The sequence below is a fragment of the Ictalurus punctatus genome, chromosome 19, assembly GCF_001660625.3.
Source record: "Ictalurus punctatus breed USDA103 chromosome 19, Coco_2.0, whole genome shotgun sequence".
Classification (NCBI taxonomy): Eukaryota; Metazoa; Chordata; class Actinopteri; order Siluriformes; family Ictaluridae; genus Ictalurus; species Ictalurus punctatus.
In genome coordinates, this window is record NC_030434.2 from 19,589,577 (window position 1) to 19,604,991 (window position 15,415).

Genomic DNA, 15,415 nt, shown 5'->3' on the forward strand with positions numbered 1-15,415 from the left:
TGCAACTACTTAGGTTAATTGGCAACAGGTCAGTAACATGATTGGGTATAAAAAGAGTATCTAAGAGATGCAGAGTCTCTCAGAAGTAAAGACTGGATGGAAGAATATATTGCTCTAAAACTTGTATATACCTTTCAGCATTGATGGTGCCTTTCCAGATGTGCAAGCTGACCATTCCATAGGCACTAATACACTCCATGCCTTCAGAAATGCAGTCTTTTGAACTGAGCATTGGTACATACTTTTCCAGCCTTTTGTTGCCCCATTCCATCTTTTTTTGAGACGTGTTGCGGCCATCAAATTCAAAATTACCGTATTTTCTCCTTAAGATGGTACATTTACTCAGTTTAGATATGTTTTCTATGTTCTATTGTGAATAACATATGGGTTCATGAGATTTGCAAATCATTGCATTCTGTTTTTATTTACATTTTACAGTGTCCCAACTTTTTTGGAATTGGGGTTGTACTACAGCATGGGACAGAACACTATATAATGTACAGTAAATGCACAGGGCATTGCACGCTGGCTAAGCAGGTCAACAGAACAATAATGGATTATATTTTCCATTTAAATCAGCTATCTTGACTGGTATTATATAAGCTAGCAAAGGTTAGTAATAATGCTTATTACCAATGCAATGATGTTCTTTCAAATGGATGTAAAGATGTTATACTTCCTTGCACATTAAAAGACATATTAAATAGATCATATACTTTGATTATGTTAATGTTTTAAGATGATATTTTCACTGATTCTTCACTACCCTTCTCTGTTTGGTTTATGTATGCTGTTTGGCTGCACACTCTGCATTAAACATATTTTATCATAATTAATTGGCATGTGGCCAAATGAAACATTGATGGACTTTTCTTTCTTTGGTCCAAGTTTAACTCTAATAGCTGTCTACAGGTTTAGATTAAAGTCCTAACTGGCTCGTGCATCTCTCTCCCTGGTTTGACTCCCATGTCTCTTGTTTCCTGTGCTCATGTTTTTTTTTTTTGTTTGTTTTTTTTTTAGATGGCTTGTTTAATCAGTACATCAGCCAACAGGAGTACAAGCCACGTTGGAGTCAGATCATCCCCAAATGCACCAAAGGTAGTACCTCTGCTCCACTGAGCAGCCTTAATACTAACAGTCAGTGTCTGAGAATACATGGCAGCGTATTAAATGTCTCACATGGCTGAAAGATTAAAGGCTGTTTTCATATTCTCCTGTTCTGTCCTCTCTCTCTGCCGCCTCTCTGCTGCTGCTTTTTATTTCCCCCAAATCCTCTCCCACTTGCTCTCTCCCACCTACATAAATGTTTGATTTTTTCAAATTTACATTTTACCTTTCTGTCACGTTCATCTCTCTCTCTTGTGCTCTCTCTCTGTCTCACTCTCTCTCTCTCTCTCTCTTTCTCTCTCTCTCTCTCGGCTAGGTGATGGGGATGACAGTAGGCCCGGGATGAGAGGTGGTCATCAGATGGTGATAGATGTGCAGACGGGTAAGATGTCTCGTCTGAACATAAATCATTGGATTTTGCACTAAATGGCTCTAGATCTGAGCACTGTGTGTATACGTGTGTGTGTGTGTGTTTTTTTTTAAAACTGATTATTATTTCTAAGCGAGACAGAGTGCAGAGATGTAGCTTAGCCGCTGATTTATCCTCTGAAAGCAAGAAATCAATTCCAGTGACCTGATGTAGTCCCTCTGGCCAGAATGGCTTTGAGTTACAAGGCTACATCTGAGCTCAGTTTGCGTCAGCACCTTCGTTCCTATTGCCATAGCAATGCTGCCATGGAGACCTGTCCTGCACTCCACTGCCGCACTGCACTGCCACTTTAAACGAGTTATTTAAACTTAAATGGCGTTGTTATAGTTAGGATTCTGTACGGAAGTGTTTTTTTTTGTTTTTTTTTGGACTGTATTATCATATATGTAAGGATGTTATGTAACAAACGTTACTATTGCAGCAATACAGTAATAGTCCTGTTGTTTTCTGATGCTTTTTATAACACAAGAATAAAGCAGCACTGTTTCCTTGGGAGGTCAGACATCGAGACATCTGGTTGCAAACAACATCTAACGCAGTGTGACCGGAGGCTATAACTGTTCTGCCAAACCCAATCTCTCTCTCTCTCTCTCTCTTTCACTCTCTCTCTCACTCTCACAGAGACTGTGTATCTGTTTGGAGGTTGGGATGGCACGCAGGACTTGGCAGATTTCTGGGCCTACAGTGTGCAGGAGAATCAGTGGGCCTGTATCTCCCGAGACACGGAGAAAGAGGTGAGACGAGCAGGAAGTTATGATAGTGACTCAGCAACAACTGCCGAACAATTTCTCTGCTGATCTAGCGAGAATCAGAATTTGATCCCCCCAAACCCCCCAGAGATTGTCATGCAGCAGGCGAAAGTGGACCTGGATCTCCGCCATAGTGGTGCTTAAACCCATTCCACCAGACACCAGAAGTAAAATGTAGTAGCCGCAGCGTCATTAGCTAGTATCAGAGACCAGAGTTTATGCTATAAGGGTGTGTTATGTGACATCTGGAAGGTTCTTAGTGACTTTGACATTAGTACACCGATATACATAGACTTCGGTTAATTCTATCAATTGCTATATATAATATAATGTGCACTTTCAAATATCCCATTCACCCACGTGTAAGCAGTTTATGGTCAAATGTTTGTGGACACCTGACCATCACAAACTGTTTCCACAAAGTTGGAAGCACACAGTTGTACAGGATGTCTTTGTACGCTGTAGCATTACAATATCCCATCACTGGAACTAAGAGGCACAAGCCTCTTAGAGCACGACAGTGTCCTTGTGCACAAAGTGAGCTCCATGAAGACATGGTTTGTCAAGTTTGGAGTAGAATAACTCGAGTGTCCTGCACAGAACCTTGATCTCAACCGCATTGAACACCTTTGGGATGAACTGTCTGCACCCCTGGTCTCCTCACTCAACATCTCAGTGCCTGAACTCACTAGTGCTGTTGTGGCTGGAATGGCCCAGAGCTGCTGTTATCATTTCTCCTCGTGTAAGGCAGTTAGCATTGTTAACACAGAGACTTGAATTTGTGACTGTAATATCAACTTCAGTAGATTTATTGTGAACACAGGCACATTTCAGACACTAAACGTCCTTGAAGTGCTGCTTTGATACTCGTTTGTTCCCGGCTAAGATAAAACAGTCACACACTGATCAGTGCGTAAATTCACATTAGGCAAATTTCAACCTATTTGCACATTTTGAAGCAAGGCTGTTCTAGCAATTCTAACCAAATCTGCATCAAAACAAAAACATGATTGTCTTGCAAATCTGTACACGGTAAACAGAATTCTGTAATATATAGATATAATTGTGTTTTTGATGCAGATGGTGAAATGTAAGAGTGTAAGCAGTGACGTTGGGGTGTGTTTTTGTGTGTGTCAGAATGGTCCCAGTGCACGCTCCTGCCATAAGATGTGCATTGATTCTCAGAGGAGGCAGATCTACACGCTGGGCCGCTATCTGGACTCTTCTGTCCGAAACAGCAAGTCTCTGAAGAGTGACTTCTACCGGTACGACATCGATGCGAACACATGGACGCTACTCAGCGAGGACACTTCTGCAGATGGAGGCCCTAAACTTGTGTTTGACCACCAGGTAATCACCTGAAGGTCCACACCTGACCATAGTGCATTATACCAGACAACACCACCGTGTATTAAGTGCTGTGTATAGCACAAACCTAGAAATAAAGGTACGTTCTGTACACTTTCTGTCATGCAGATGTGCATGGACTCTGAGAAGCACATGATCTACACGTTCGGCGGTCGGATCCTGACGTGTAATGGCAGCGTCGATGATGGACGCACGTCAGAGCCGCAGTTCAGTGGCCTGTATGCTTATCAGTGCCTAGCAGGTACCTGGAGTCTTCTGAGGGACGACTCGTGCAACGCCGGCCCCGAGGATGTGCAGTCTCGCATCGGCCACTGCATGCTCTTTCACACGGTCAGTGACCCCTCTGTCACAGAGACCAAGCTATTGTAAACATATTAAACAACTGTCAGAATGATACCTCCCTACACAGTAGCATTATAATCGTTAAGACCGCAGATGGAATCATTTTTTATATGATTTGTAACAGTGAGGTTTTTTTTTCCTTACTGATGTACTTTTTTTTGTCTTATTAGCTTTGAGAGAGAAACTATTTATAACTGCTATAACTTAAGTGATAACAGGAACATAGTGTTTTCAATTTTGAACAAAATATTTTTCATCATTTCAGCAGTTATTGTGCAGCCATAATTATAGTTGTGCCACACTGGTTTTGGGGTCTGCAGCTTGACACTGTTAGTGGTATTATTGTGTGGTATGGAGGATTTTCTTTTGTTCCCTATTATACATAATGTAATTTCAGAGTTGCTGTTGATTACTGCTTTGTTTAGATGTTTGGTTGTTTTTTGGATAGGTTGATTATATAATACTCTTGACAATGACACTGCTTCTTTTTTTCCTTTCTCACAGAGGAATCGCTGCCTGTATGTGTTTGGAGGCCAGAGGTCCAAGACGTACCTGAACGATTTCTTTAGTTATGATGTTGACGCTGACCACGTAGAGATCATTTCAGACGGCACCAAGAAAGACTCGGGCATGGGTAAGAATATACTACCACTACTGCCATGTTAATATGGAGCTTGTAGTGTTGAAAGTTACTTGGTTTTGAGGGCTTTGTGCTGTGTGACATTTTGCAAAATAAAAGCTCCTGGTGCTCGTTTATGCACTCAGATCGAAGTGCAGGTGTGACTTCATTTCTGTATCGTAAAATCTCAAGAGATGAAACTTAAAAGGGTGACTCCTGTAGGCAGCGTTATCGGAAAGCCCGCCATAAAAGGGAACGAAGGACTCTCGGGAACGAGAATGACCTCATTCACAGAAATGGACAGGAATCAGGCGTGCATGATGTCACCGCTGTGTACTGTAACTCTGAGACCCGGGAAGAAGTTAAGCTCATTACGTACCGAACAGTATGTACACCATCCCTCCTTTGATCAGCCGTCACTTAACTGCCAGAGTGTGAGGTATGAGGAAAGAGTCGACAGCACACTTCAGTGATAAGACCGTAGCAGTAATGTTGAACAAGTTGCTAAATTTCATACCAGTCTTCATTTTCTTCAGTAAAATAAATAGCTTACAAGCACTGTTAGAAATGTTTGATATTTTCGAAACGCTCCAAAACACCTTTTTTTATTTAAAAGAATGAATCTTCCAAATGGTAGATCAAATTTTACTCTCGATAGTTTCTACTGCTAAGAAAAATATTCATCTAGAAAGGAATAAATCATGATGGGGCATGCTGTTATAGCAAAATAATCAACGACTGAGCGGTGTGGTGATTCAGTATAACCCTGAAGTTAATTCATTTCCTATTAAAGGATCTCCTGAAGTGGTTTATTCCTCTTATAACTCAACAATTTGCCAATCTATCTAAGACACACACACACACACACACACACACACACACACACACACACACACACACACACAAAAAAAAGCAGCTTGTCATATTATTGAGAAACATGTAAGTGCAAAATGTCCTCTGTGACAAAGGCAAAGCACTGCCACTACAGACTCCTTCTATAAACATTAAATAAATCTATCCTTACAGAAAACTTAAGTTTTTAATCTGTTTATCCATCTAGATTATGTGGAATGTCTGCCATTCAGGTGCCATTGGTTTTTATGAAGTAAAGCCAGTGTCCAAGTTTGGGAACACCATCCTCCCCCTAGTTCTTGGCTGTCCTATCATTTCTCTCAATGCAGCGGCGGAACAAGGTCTCCGTCAAATTCTGAGAAGCCGACAGTCATTCTAGTGAAGTAACCGAGTTCTTAGAAATCCTTGTTCGCCCATGCTGTTTGTGGCAGTTTACAAACCTGATGGTAATTTCATTGCTCAATTCATGACACCACACACATTTTATATGCATGGCGCTGTCACAAACAAAATTACGAGGCCAGGCGTTTCCAAACAAAGCGAGGTTTATTAACTGGAAGGCTAAAAAGGGAACTGGTGTGGTGGCCAGCTCGTTAGCGCTGTTTTTAATTTAGTTTGTTTTAAAAACTTTGCAGCATCATTAATTCTCTTATGTCACCAATATGAAACATGTAGACGTGGTGTCACCTCCGTAGCAGTGAAGAGACAAAGAAAGAGACCTAGACGCAGGCAGTGACACATTTCCTGTCCTCGTAAACAGATTTAAACTTCAACAGGCGACTTGACGCAATATGTATAAAAAAGCTCCCTGCGTTCTTTCTCTGATACTGTGTGTGTGTGTGTGTGTGTGTGTGTGCGTAAGAGAGTGAAACAGAAAGAGAGGGGTGGCAGGGAGCAAGAACACAGACAAAAAGAACAGAATGTTTTTTGCCAGCAAGGAAGCAGCAAGTACAAACATTGTGCACATAATCAATCTCAAATGTTTATCTTGCTTCCTCTCAGAGTCATGAAAAGTATTTCCATTTCAGCGCCAGGCCTCTTGTTGTTCAGAACCGGCATCTCGGCCGGTCCGTGATCCGATCCAGTGTGCCGAGAGATGCTTCTTGTCTCACTGCATGGTTTCGTGTGCTGTTTCGGGCTGCGTGTGCCATTTCCTGTGAAAGCACTGCAATGACGCATGTACTCAAGCATGTGATGTATGACAGGTCTCTTGTCGGTTGTAACCTCAGTTTGGTAAATCCCACATTCAAGCTTGAGTAGATCAGATAAGCTGGCTTTTTAGATAAAAACTTTGTAGAATTCATCGGGATTTCAGTCTTTGACCTTTGCTTTTCCCTGTGAAATTTCTCTGAAATCTCATTTGGTTATAATTATATGTGGAGTTTATATATTCACAGCTACATGTTCACAATGACCTCGACTTCCTTTTCTTGTGTTTTTGATGCCACATATAAGGAATAAAACCTGACTGGGCATGCTGTTAAGGAGAAATTATGTGATGGTGTGATGGTGCTGTGATGCGGCCCACTGTTATCTCCCTGAAGTTGATTTATTATTATTCTAATAACAATGTTTTATTTCTCTTATACCACAGCAAATTATTTATTAAAGCATGACATCTTGTACTTTTTATCAGTTTATAATGGCATTTAAAGTTGCGCAACATTGGCAAGACAAGACAGTTCCTGTTATCACTTGCACTATAACAGCTGTTAAATTCATGCACTGGGATCTGGTTTATAAAGTGCCATTTTCTATGAACTCTTAGTAGTAAGATAATATTCTTTGCAGCCCCTGCTGTTTAGTGGTTCCAAGTGCTGATAGCTTTATCTCCTTTCCCCTCCATTGCAGTGTAAACACTTTGTGCTACTGCCAAGTGTAGTAAGGAAATGGGAATCGAAATAAAGAGCTGGCACCCTAGCGGCACTCTGCGGGGGGTGGGGTGGGGGGATTGGGATTGTCCGTCAAGCAGCAGTGCACTCTGTATTCCTTTACATGCCTTTGAATCCACTAGGGATTGTAACAGTTGGATGCATTGCTGAATAGCCTACAACTTTTGTGTGTTTCAGTACCAATGACTGGCTTCACCCAGCGTGCCACCATCGACCCAGAACTGAACGAGATTCATGTTCTGTCAGGCCTTAGCAAAGACAAAGATAAACGAGAGGAGAATGTCCGCAACTCCTTCTGGATCTATGACATCGCCCGCAACAACTGGTAGTTTGTCTCTCTCTCTCTCTCTCTCTCTCTCTCTCTCTCTCTCTCTCTCTCTAACTCAATCTCTCTCTGTCTGTCTCTCTAACTCTCTCTCGGCTCTCTGTCTGTCTCTCGGCTCTCTGTCTGTCTCTCGCTCTCTCTGTCTGTCTCTCTTTCTGTCTGTCTGTCTGTCTGTCTCTCTCTGTCTGTCCATCTCTCTCTGTCTGTCTGTCTCTCGCTTCTCATTTTAACTCTTTTATTCTCCACTATATGTAAAATTTGCATTTTCTCTCTGTTGCTCAGTGGTACCTCAGAATTGTTTCACGTTATCAAAATTGTTTTATAACGAGACCATCCATGCTCATACATACAGTGCATCTGGAAAGTATTCACAGCGCTTCACTTTTTCCACATTTTGTTATGTTACAGCCTTATTCCAATATGGATTAAATTCATTATTTTCCTCAAAATTGTACAAACAATACCCCATAATGACAACATGAAAGTAGTTTGTTTGAAATCTTTGTAAATTTATTAAAAATAAAAAAACAAAAAAAGCACATGTACATAAGTATTCACAGCCTTTGCCATGACACTCAAAATTGAACTCAGGTGCATCCTGTTCCCACTGATCATCCTTGAGATGTTTCTACAACTTGATTGGAATCCACCTGTGGTAAATTCAGTTGATTGGACATGATGTGGAAAGGCACACACCTGTCTATATAAAGGTCCCACAGTTAACAATGCATGTCAGAACTCAAACCAAGCCATGAAGTCCAAGGAATTGTCTGTAGACCTCCGAGACAGGATTGTATCGAGGCACAGATCTGGGGAAGGGTACAGAAACATTTCTGCAGCATTGAAGCTCCCAATGAGCACAGTCACTTCCATCATCCGTAAATGGAAGAAGTTTGGAACCACCAGGACTCTTCCTAGAGCTGGCTGCCCGGCCAAACTGAGCGATCGGGGGAGAAGGGCCTTAGTCAGAGAGGTGACCAAAAACCCGATGGTCACTCTGACAGAGCTCCAGCGTGTCTCTCTGGAGAGAGGAGAACCTTCCAGAAGAACAACCATCTCTGCAACACTCCATCAGGCCTGAATGGTAGAGTGACCAGACAGAAGCCACTCCTCAGTAAAAGGCACATGACAGCCCACCTGGAGTTTGCCAAAAGGCACCTGAAGGACTCTCAGACCATGAGAAACAAAGATTGAACTCCTTGGCTTGAATGGTAAACGTCATGTCTGGAGAAAACAGGCAACACTCATCACCAGGCCAATACCATCCCTACAGTGAAGCATGATAGTGGCAACATCATGCTGTGGGGATGTTTTTCAGCATCAGGAACTAGTCAGGATTGAGAGAAAGATGAATGCAGCAATATACAGAGACATCCTTGATGAAAACCTGCTCCAGAGCGCTCTGGACCTCAGACTGGGGCAAAGGTTCATCTTCCAACAGGACAACGACCCTAAGCACACAGCCAAGATAACAAAGGAGTGGCTACAGGACAACTCTGTGAATGTCCTTGAGTGGCCCAGCCAGAGCCCAGACTTGAACCCGATTGAACATCTCTGGAGAGATCTGAAAATGGCTGTGCACCGACGCTCCCCATCCAACCTGATGGAGCTTGAGAGGTCCTGCAAAGAAGAATGGGAGAAACTGCCCCAAAATAGTTGTGCCAAGCTTGTAGCATCATACTCAAAAAGACTTGAGGCTCTAATTGGTGCCAAAGGTGCTTCAACACAGTATTGAGCAAAGGCTGTGAATACTTATGTACATGTGCTTTTTTGTTTTTTATTTTTAATAAATTTGCAAAGATTTCAAACAACTTCTTTCAAGTTGTCATTATGGGGTATTGTTTGTAGAATTTTGAGGAAAATAATGAATTTAATCCATTTGGAATAAGGCTGTAACATAACAAAATGTGGAAAAAGTGAAGCGCTGTGAATACTTTCCAGATGCACTGTACATTTGTGCACACAAAGTAACTCTCTCCCTATTTGTCCAGGTGTGGACAAATGATCATTAGCTAGCCCACCAGACAAGTAATAGTTCCAGTGTTCTCCCCACTCCCATGTTGTCGTTACCCAGAAACCTAACTGACTAGACAAAAAAAACTGGTAGCTAACATATAATACTGTACATGGACATGTGATTATATTTGTTGAGGAGAGTTATGAGATTTATTCAGCTGTACTTTATAATTAATCTACCTGGAAAAAATTTACCATTAACCAGATTTCTTCTTCGTCCATATGTGAGCAAGTGGTGAGATTTGGAAAATAGTTGTGCATACCATAGTTATAGCATCGAAGTGTAAATATCAACCTAGCATATGAGAACTTTGTTGTTGTGGTGTTTTTTTTTTTTTTTGGTTGCAAAATTCAATAAGTTTTTTTGGTTGTTTTTAATAGTTGTTGTACACATCTATATATTCTGACTTCCATGAACGAAATCTGTTTGTCCCGGCCACCCAAGCTACTGATTTGTGCACCTCTGCCCTGCACACACAATTAATTCTCTTTGAAGCTTTACCAAAGTAAATATTACAATGAAATGGAGTCTTGTAAAAACAAATGTTGAAATGAAACTGCTGAACCAAAAAGTTAGGTACAATTACAAAGGGTTTACTTTCCCAGTAACACACACGCTCCGCTCCGAGTGAGTACGTTCTAAAGAGAATGAACTTGAGGAAGTTCATGATCATAGTTCCTATTAACGAGTACACAGTGTTCTTGTCTGCCTGTGTGCAAACCCATCACCCAATCTCCTAAGGGGGATCCCCCCACCCCCCTTTTTCTTCTCTGTTAGCAGAGTTTCTTGCTGTCTGATTATGAAACAACAATCTGGTAGTGTTTCCTTTACTTACATTAGTCTGGCTTTTGTCGGCTTATGTGGCAACAGTCTGTGGCGTGATGAAGCTATCCTTTGTCCTTAATGCGGAACCATCAGGTTTTTATAAATAGCAGAAAGTGCTTCTGTAAAATGACAGGTCTGAAAAGATATGTCAGCAATATTTACAAAGCCATTTCCGAGAAAAGAGCCACATAATGTTAACCTGTGACCTGTAATACATAATGTAAAGAAATCATAATGCAGGAGTGAGGACACTAGTCATCCTGCTGGAAGTGTAGATGTTTAACAAATGCCCTCACTTACCCGCTCATATACACATTGCCTGTAATCACCAGCAACGTCAAGAAATTATATGGCAGGGTCTCCATCCTTATCACTATCTCCACCAATAAATTAATAATCAACCTTTCAAGGCACAAATGTGATGTTACACTGATTAGCATAGCATTGTGTAACATTAATTAACCACCTACTACGACACTAATGGCACCGTGCCGAATACAGACTGATTAACAAGAGAATGACATTTATAAAGCAATAGACGATTGTGAGCATCTCGGCATAGTCCAGTTATGGTTGCTCCGGTACAAAGATGATGAGAGAATAGGACAATTATCACTGGCTGCGGTAAAGCAGCTGACAAGTATCTGACAATTTAGTTTTGACTTGTTCTTCTTTATACTGAGTTTTGGTATCTGTAGAGCAGGGGTGTGAGAGACTGCAGTCCCTGAAGCCCACATCAAAACCTGAATTTTCACTCAATCAGTCACAAAGTACATGTGATTTAAACAGACAGTACAGATAGTGTTTAGTAACTTGTTTGCCGTCGCTCATAACCACAGTGTGAAGACACACTCATTAGTAATTTTATCCCCCCCCCCGACATTTTAGAATAATAATAAAGTCACCAAAACTCTGGAGTAACACAGATGGAACGATAGGAATTATGCTGTGATAAATCCAAACTAAATCAAAATAATTTTATATTTTAGTGTTTTCAAAGTAAACACCCATTTTACCTGGAATTTCCAGAAATGTATTCTTGGCGTTTTCTCGACAGATTTTGTGAGAAATTTCCCTGAGATGCTTTTTAAACAGTTTTAAAGGAGTTCACACCTACGCTCGACTCTTATCAGCTGCTTTTCAGAATATTTCACTCCGAGTCATCCGTTTTTAAAAAAAAAAAAAGCACATTTTTGTAAATAAAATGTTAGTTTTCTAATGATAGAAATGAATATGTTGGCGCAATTGTATCATTTTATATATATATATATATATATATATATATATATATATATATATATATATATATATATATATAACACCGATTTCAAACGTTTAATCATACACCTTCAGATCAAAAGGTTAAGATCATGAGACATTCAGTTGAGTGTCTCCAACCTTTTGACCGGCAGTGTACATCTCCCACATCCTTACTAGACATGACTGAGTGAGTTAAATGACATCAGTAAAAATCATACTTGGGGGTAGAGAAGATATGTAGTAATGCAATGATGTGGGTAAACTGAAGGGCCATGTTCTATGTTGCAGGTCATGTGTGTATAAGAATGACCAGGCTGTGAAGGAGACCCCCAGCAAGACACTGCAGGAGGAAGAGCCGTGCCCTCGGTTTGCTCACCAGCTCGTGTACGATGAGCTGCACAAGGTAACGTTTTTAAAATGTAGAGATGTTGTCCATAATAATAACAATCAGATCAACAATGGAGTTTTTTTTTAAGAAAAGAAGGGGAAAAAAAGCTTTCATATATAAGACTACTATCTACAACTAACACTTAACACACTATTGCTTGGCTTTGTGTTTATTTGCTGACTGAGTTGCCTGTTTGTGGCAGGTGCATTACCTGTTTGGGGGAAACCCAGGCAAGTCAAGCTCTCCTAAGATGCGACTAGACGACTTTTGGTCTCTGAAACTCTGCCGTCCGTCTAAAGAGTACTTACTGAGACACTGCAAATACCTCATCCGCAAATACAGGTACCTTGGTTCGAGTAGTCTCTTTCCTGCTTGGAGAAGTTCCACATTAATGTAACCACATTTTGCATAATGTTCATTAATGATTACACGCAGTGTTTTGTTTTACCCATTAATGTTTAACCGGCTCAGTCAAATACGGAATTAAGCATGACTGTGCATGCTGTTATAGGAAAATAATCAGCAACGGGGGGGGGCGTGATGTGGCTCGACATGACACACCCCAAAGCTAGTTTTCCTAAAACAGTCTGTTCCCGAGCTGTTCCCTCCTTTTACAGCACAGCAGTTTGCAAACATTTTCTGATTTTTATTTCTTAATGAATGACACGTCATACTTCTTAAATCTGTTTATAGTTCATTTTAGAATCATGGAAACAAGTTCACTAATGTTAAAGCAGCTACAAAGCTATCCCCTCAGTTTCCCTGGAAGAGAATAAGACAGGAAAACGCAGCTTGTTATAACGAAACCATAACAACCTCCATCCCAAAGATTTTCCCTTGGTGCCAAATTTAGTTTATAGCTGTTACCTCTGACAAGTTACAGCTTTACAACTGACTCCTTCATAAGTATTAAATAAAAATCCACCATTTCAACAATTATATAATTATACATTTTTCTTTGCTAAATTATGCATTAAAAAAGAAATCAGTTTATTATTAGCCTCAGATTATGCTGAGTGTCTGCCATCGAACCGCCTGTCAGTACGCTGTTCCTGTAGAACGCGGACATATTAGAGCATTAATGAAAATGTCTGAATTGCTTTGCATCCTGTGCTGCTGCTGCTGCTATAGAAGATGAATCACCTTCTGACCAGTAAAATTTCAGAATTCAACAGTGCTATGGTATAAAAGCTTACAGGAGATCTAGCTTATGATTCAGCAGCTGTTTACAAGCAAGCCAGATGAACAAAGGACAAAAGCATTGTACCTGTCACATGGGCATGTTATGATTCGACTTGAGCAAAAACACATTCTTCAGTCACTTCACGTGAACACAGAGTTAGTAGATGGTTGTTTATGGTATTATACTCGCTGTATATATTATCTATTTTGGATATAGTGTTTGCGTCAGCAGCCTTGTTCCTGTGTCGTTTGGTAATTAGGGCTGTAGTCAGTGCGTTTCACTTCTGGCACTGAATCAGATTGAAGTAGAGCTGTAATTTTCCATGAGTCAGAGTCATTTCTGCTCAGTTAGCTCCCTCTGCTGGTTTACTTTGGTTATTGCTCTCCAAGTATAATAGTGCTCTGTTAATTTCTCACCATGTCACGTTCAGTAGTAGTAGTAGTGTTTAATAATAGTAATAATGAACTGTTATTAAACTTGTAAAATTTCAACTTATCTGGTATAGCATCACTTACTTAGCTGATTATATAGCCGATAATATACTAATACTTCAAGGCTCTGGATGTCAAAGATTGAAGACCTACCTTTTAATACTTAACCCTCCGGTTTATGTTATGGGTCAGTTTGACCCATTTCCACGTTTGAGATGTCTGAAATACTGGTTAATTTTTCTCTTTCTCTTTGAATTTTTTTACATTTGCTCATTTAGGGTCATGAACTTATATGGAAGTATTTCTTCTTATGGCTTGTCTCGGAAAAGTCAAAATAAAGGTTTACTGTTTTAAGCTGCTGTTTGCTGTTTTGTCTGTGTGTGTATTTAAACTGTGGAAGTCATTTTGATCCATAACATAATGGATTTAACTTTAATTTTTCAAACATAAATGAATCACAAAAAATGAAACACACTAATGTGTCTCTATCGCAGGGTTTCAGCTTTATGGTATTATTAGACCAGGACCTAGCGTGAGGAATATATTTCAGTTGAGACAGCAGAGCACTCCTGTATGTTACCATGGATGGGCATCTGCTAACTACTGAAAATATAAATATCATACAAAACTTACTGAAATTTGAATTCCTGAGAGCTTGTGGTGTTTGCAGGTTTGAGGAGAAGGCTCAGACTGAACCACTGAGTGCCCTGCAGTACTTGCAGAATGATCTCTCTATGACTGTAGACCACTCTGACCCTGATGAGACTAAAGAAGTAAGGACAGATGCCTCAATATTGTTCCACTTTATTAGGAACACCTCTGCTCCTGCTCATTCATGCATGCAGTTGTCCCTGCAATTATCCAATTAGCCAATCATGCGGCTACAGTGCCGTGCACGAAATCATGCAGCTAAAGCCAAAAAGCTGTAGTTAATGCTCATGTCAAAATAATAGAATGGGGGAAATGTGATCTCTGTGCAAAGTTGATGGTGCCATGTGTGTTGCAATGAGTATTTCAGAAACTGCTGATCATCTGATTTTTCGTGTGCAACTCGAGTTTAGAAAGAATGGTGCCAAAAAAAAAAAAGCCATCGCGTGAGTGGCAGTTCTGCAGGTGGAAACACCTTTTGACGAAAAAGACCAACAAAAGAAAGAGAAGAATGACCATTCCGATGTTCTCTCGGACATGAAGGCTACAGTAACTCAAATAACCGCTCTTTACCACTGTGGTGAGCAGAAAAGCATCTCAGAAATGGGCTACAAGAGCAAAAGACCACAACATCAGGGTCCACGTCTGTCAGCCATGATGGTACAGAACCCACAGACTCACCTAAACTGGAGGTTGAAGACCAACTTTGACTGGTCTTTTTTCAATTAGCGTTGTGCTGCTGTTACATGATTGGCTGATTGGATAATTGCATGAATGAGCAGGTGTACAGGTGGATGGTGTGTGTAAACACTTTATCCCGGACACTGATTAGTAATACTAAATGACTGGTGCTCTACAGTTTCAGCTCCTGCCCTCAGCACTCTTCAAGTCCAGCTCAGACTTCATCCCACTAGGTAAGTCACTCTTGGTCACGATACTTCTGAAGAATTTACTGAAGTAGATTTATCACTTGACCTGA

General features: G+C 40.6%; 1 protein-coding gene across 1 annotated transcript in view; it reads left to right on the forward strand.

Annotated features, from left to right (window-relative positions):
- Window positions 1–15,415, forward strand: part of mkln1 (muskelin 1, intracellular mediator containing kelch motifs) — a 39,633-nt gene that overhangs the window by 21,970 nt on the left and 2,248 nt on the right. Inside the window, exons 7-17 of the mRNA XM_017494175.3 lie at window positions 1,021–1,098; window positions 1,424–1,489; window positions 2,159–2,271; window positions 3,424–3,636; window positions 3,763–3,984; window positions 4,501–4,630; window positions 7,537–7,684; window positions 12,075–12,189; window positions 12,377–12,516; window positions 14,459–14,561; window positions 15,296–15,350. Of these exons, the coding sequence (XP_017349664.1) occupies window positions 1,021–1,098; window positions 1,424–1,489; window positions 2,159–2,271; window positions 3,424–3,636; window positions 3,763–3,984; window positions 4,501–4,630; window positions 7,537–7,684; window positions 12,075–12,189; window positions 12,377–12,516; window positions 14,459–14,561; window positions 15,296–15,350 (1,383 nt within the window). The remainder of the gene's footprint in view (window positions 1–1,020; window positions 1,099–1,423; window positions 1,490–2,158; window positions 2,272–3,423; window positions 3,637–3,762; window positions 3,985–4,500; window positions 4,631–7,536; window positions 7,685–12,074; window positions 12,190–12,376; window positions 12,517–14,458; window positions 14,562–15,295; window positions 15,351–15,415) is intronic.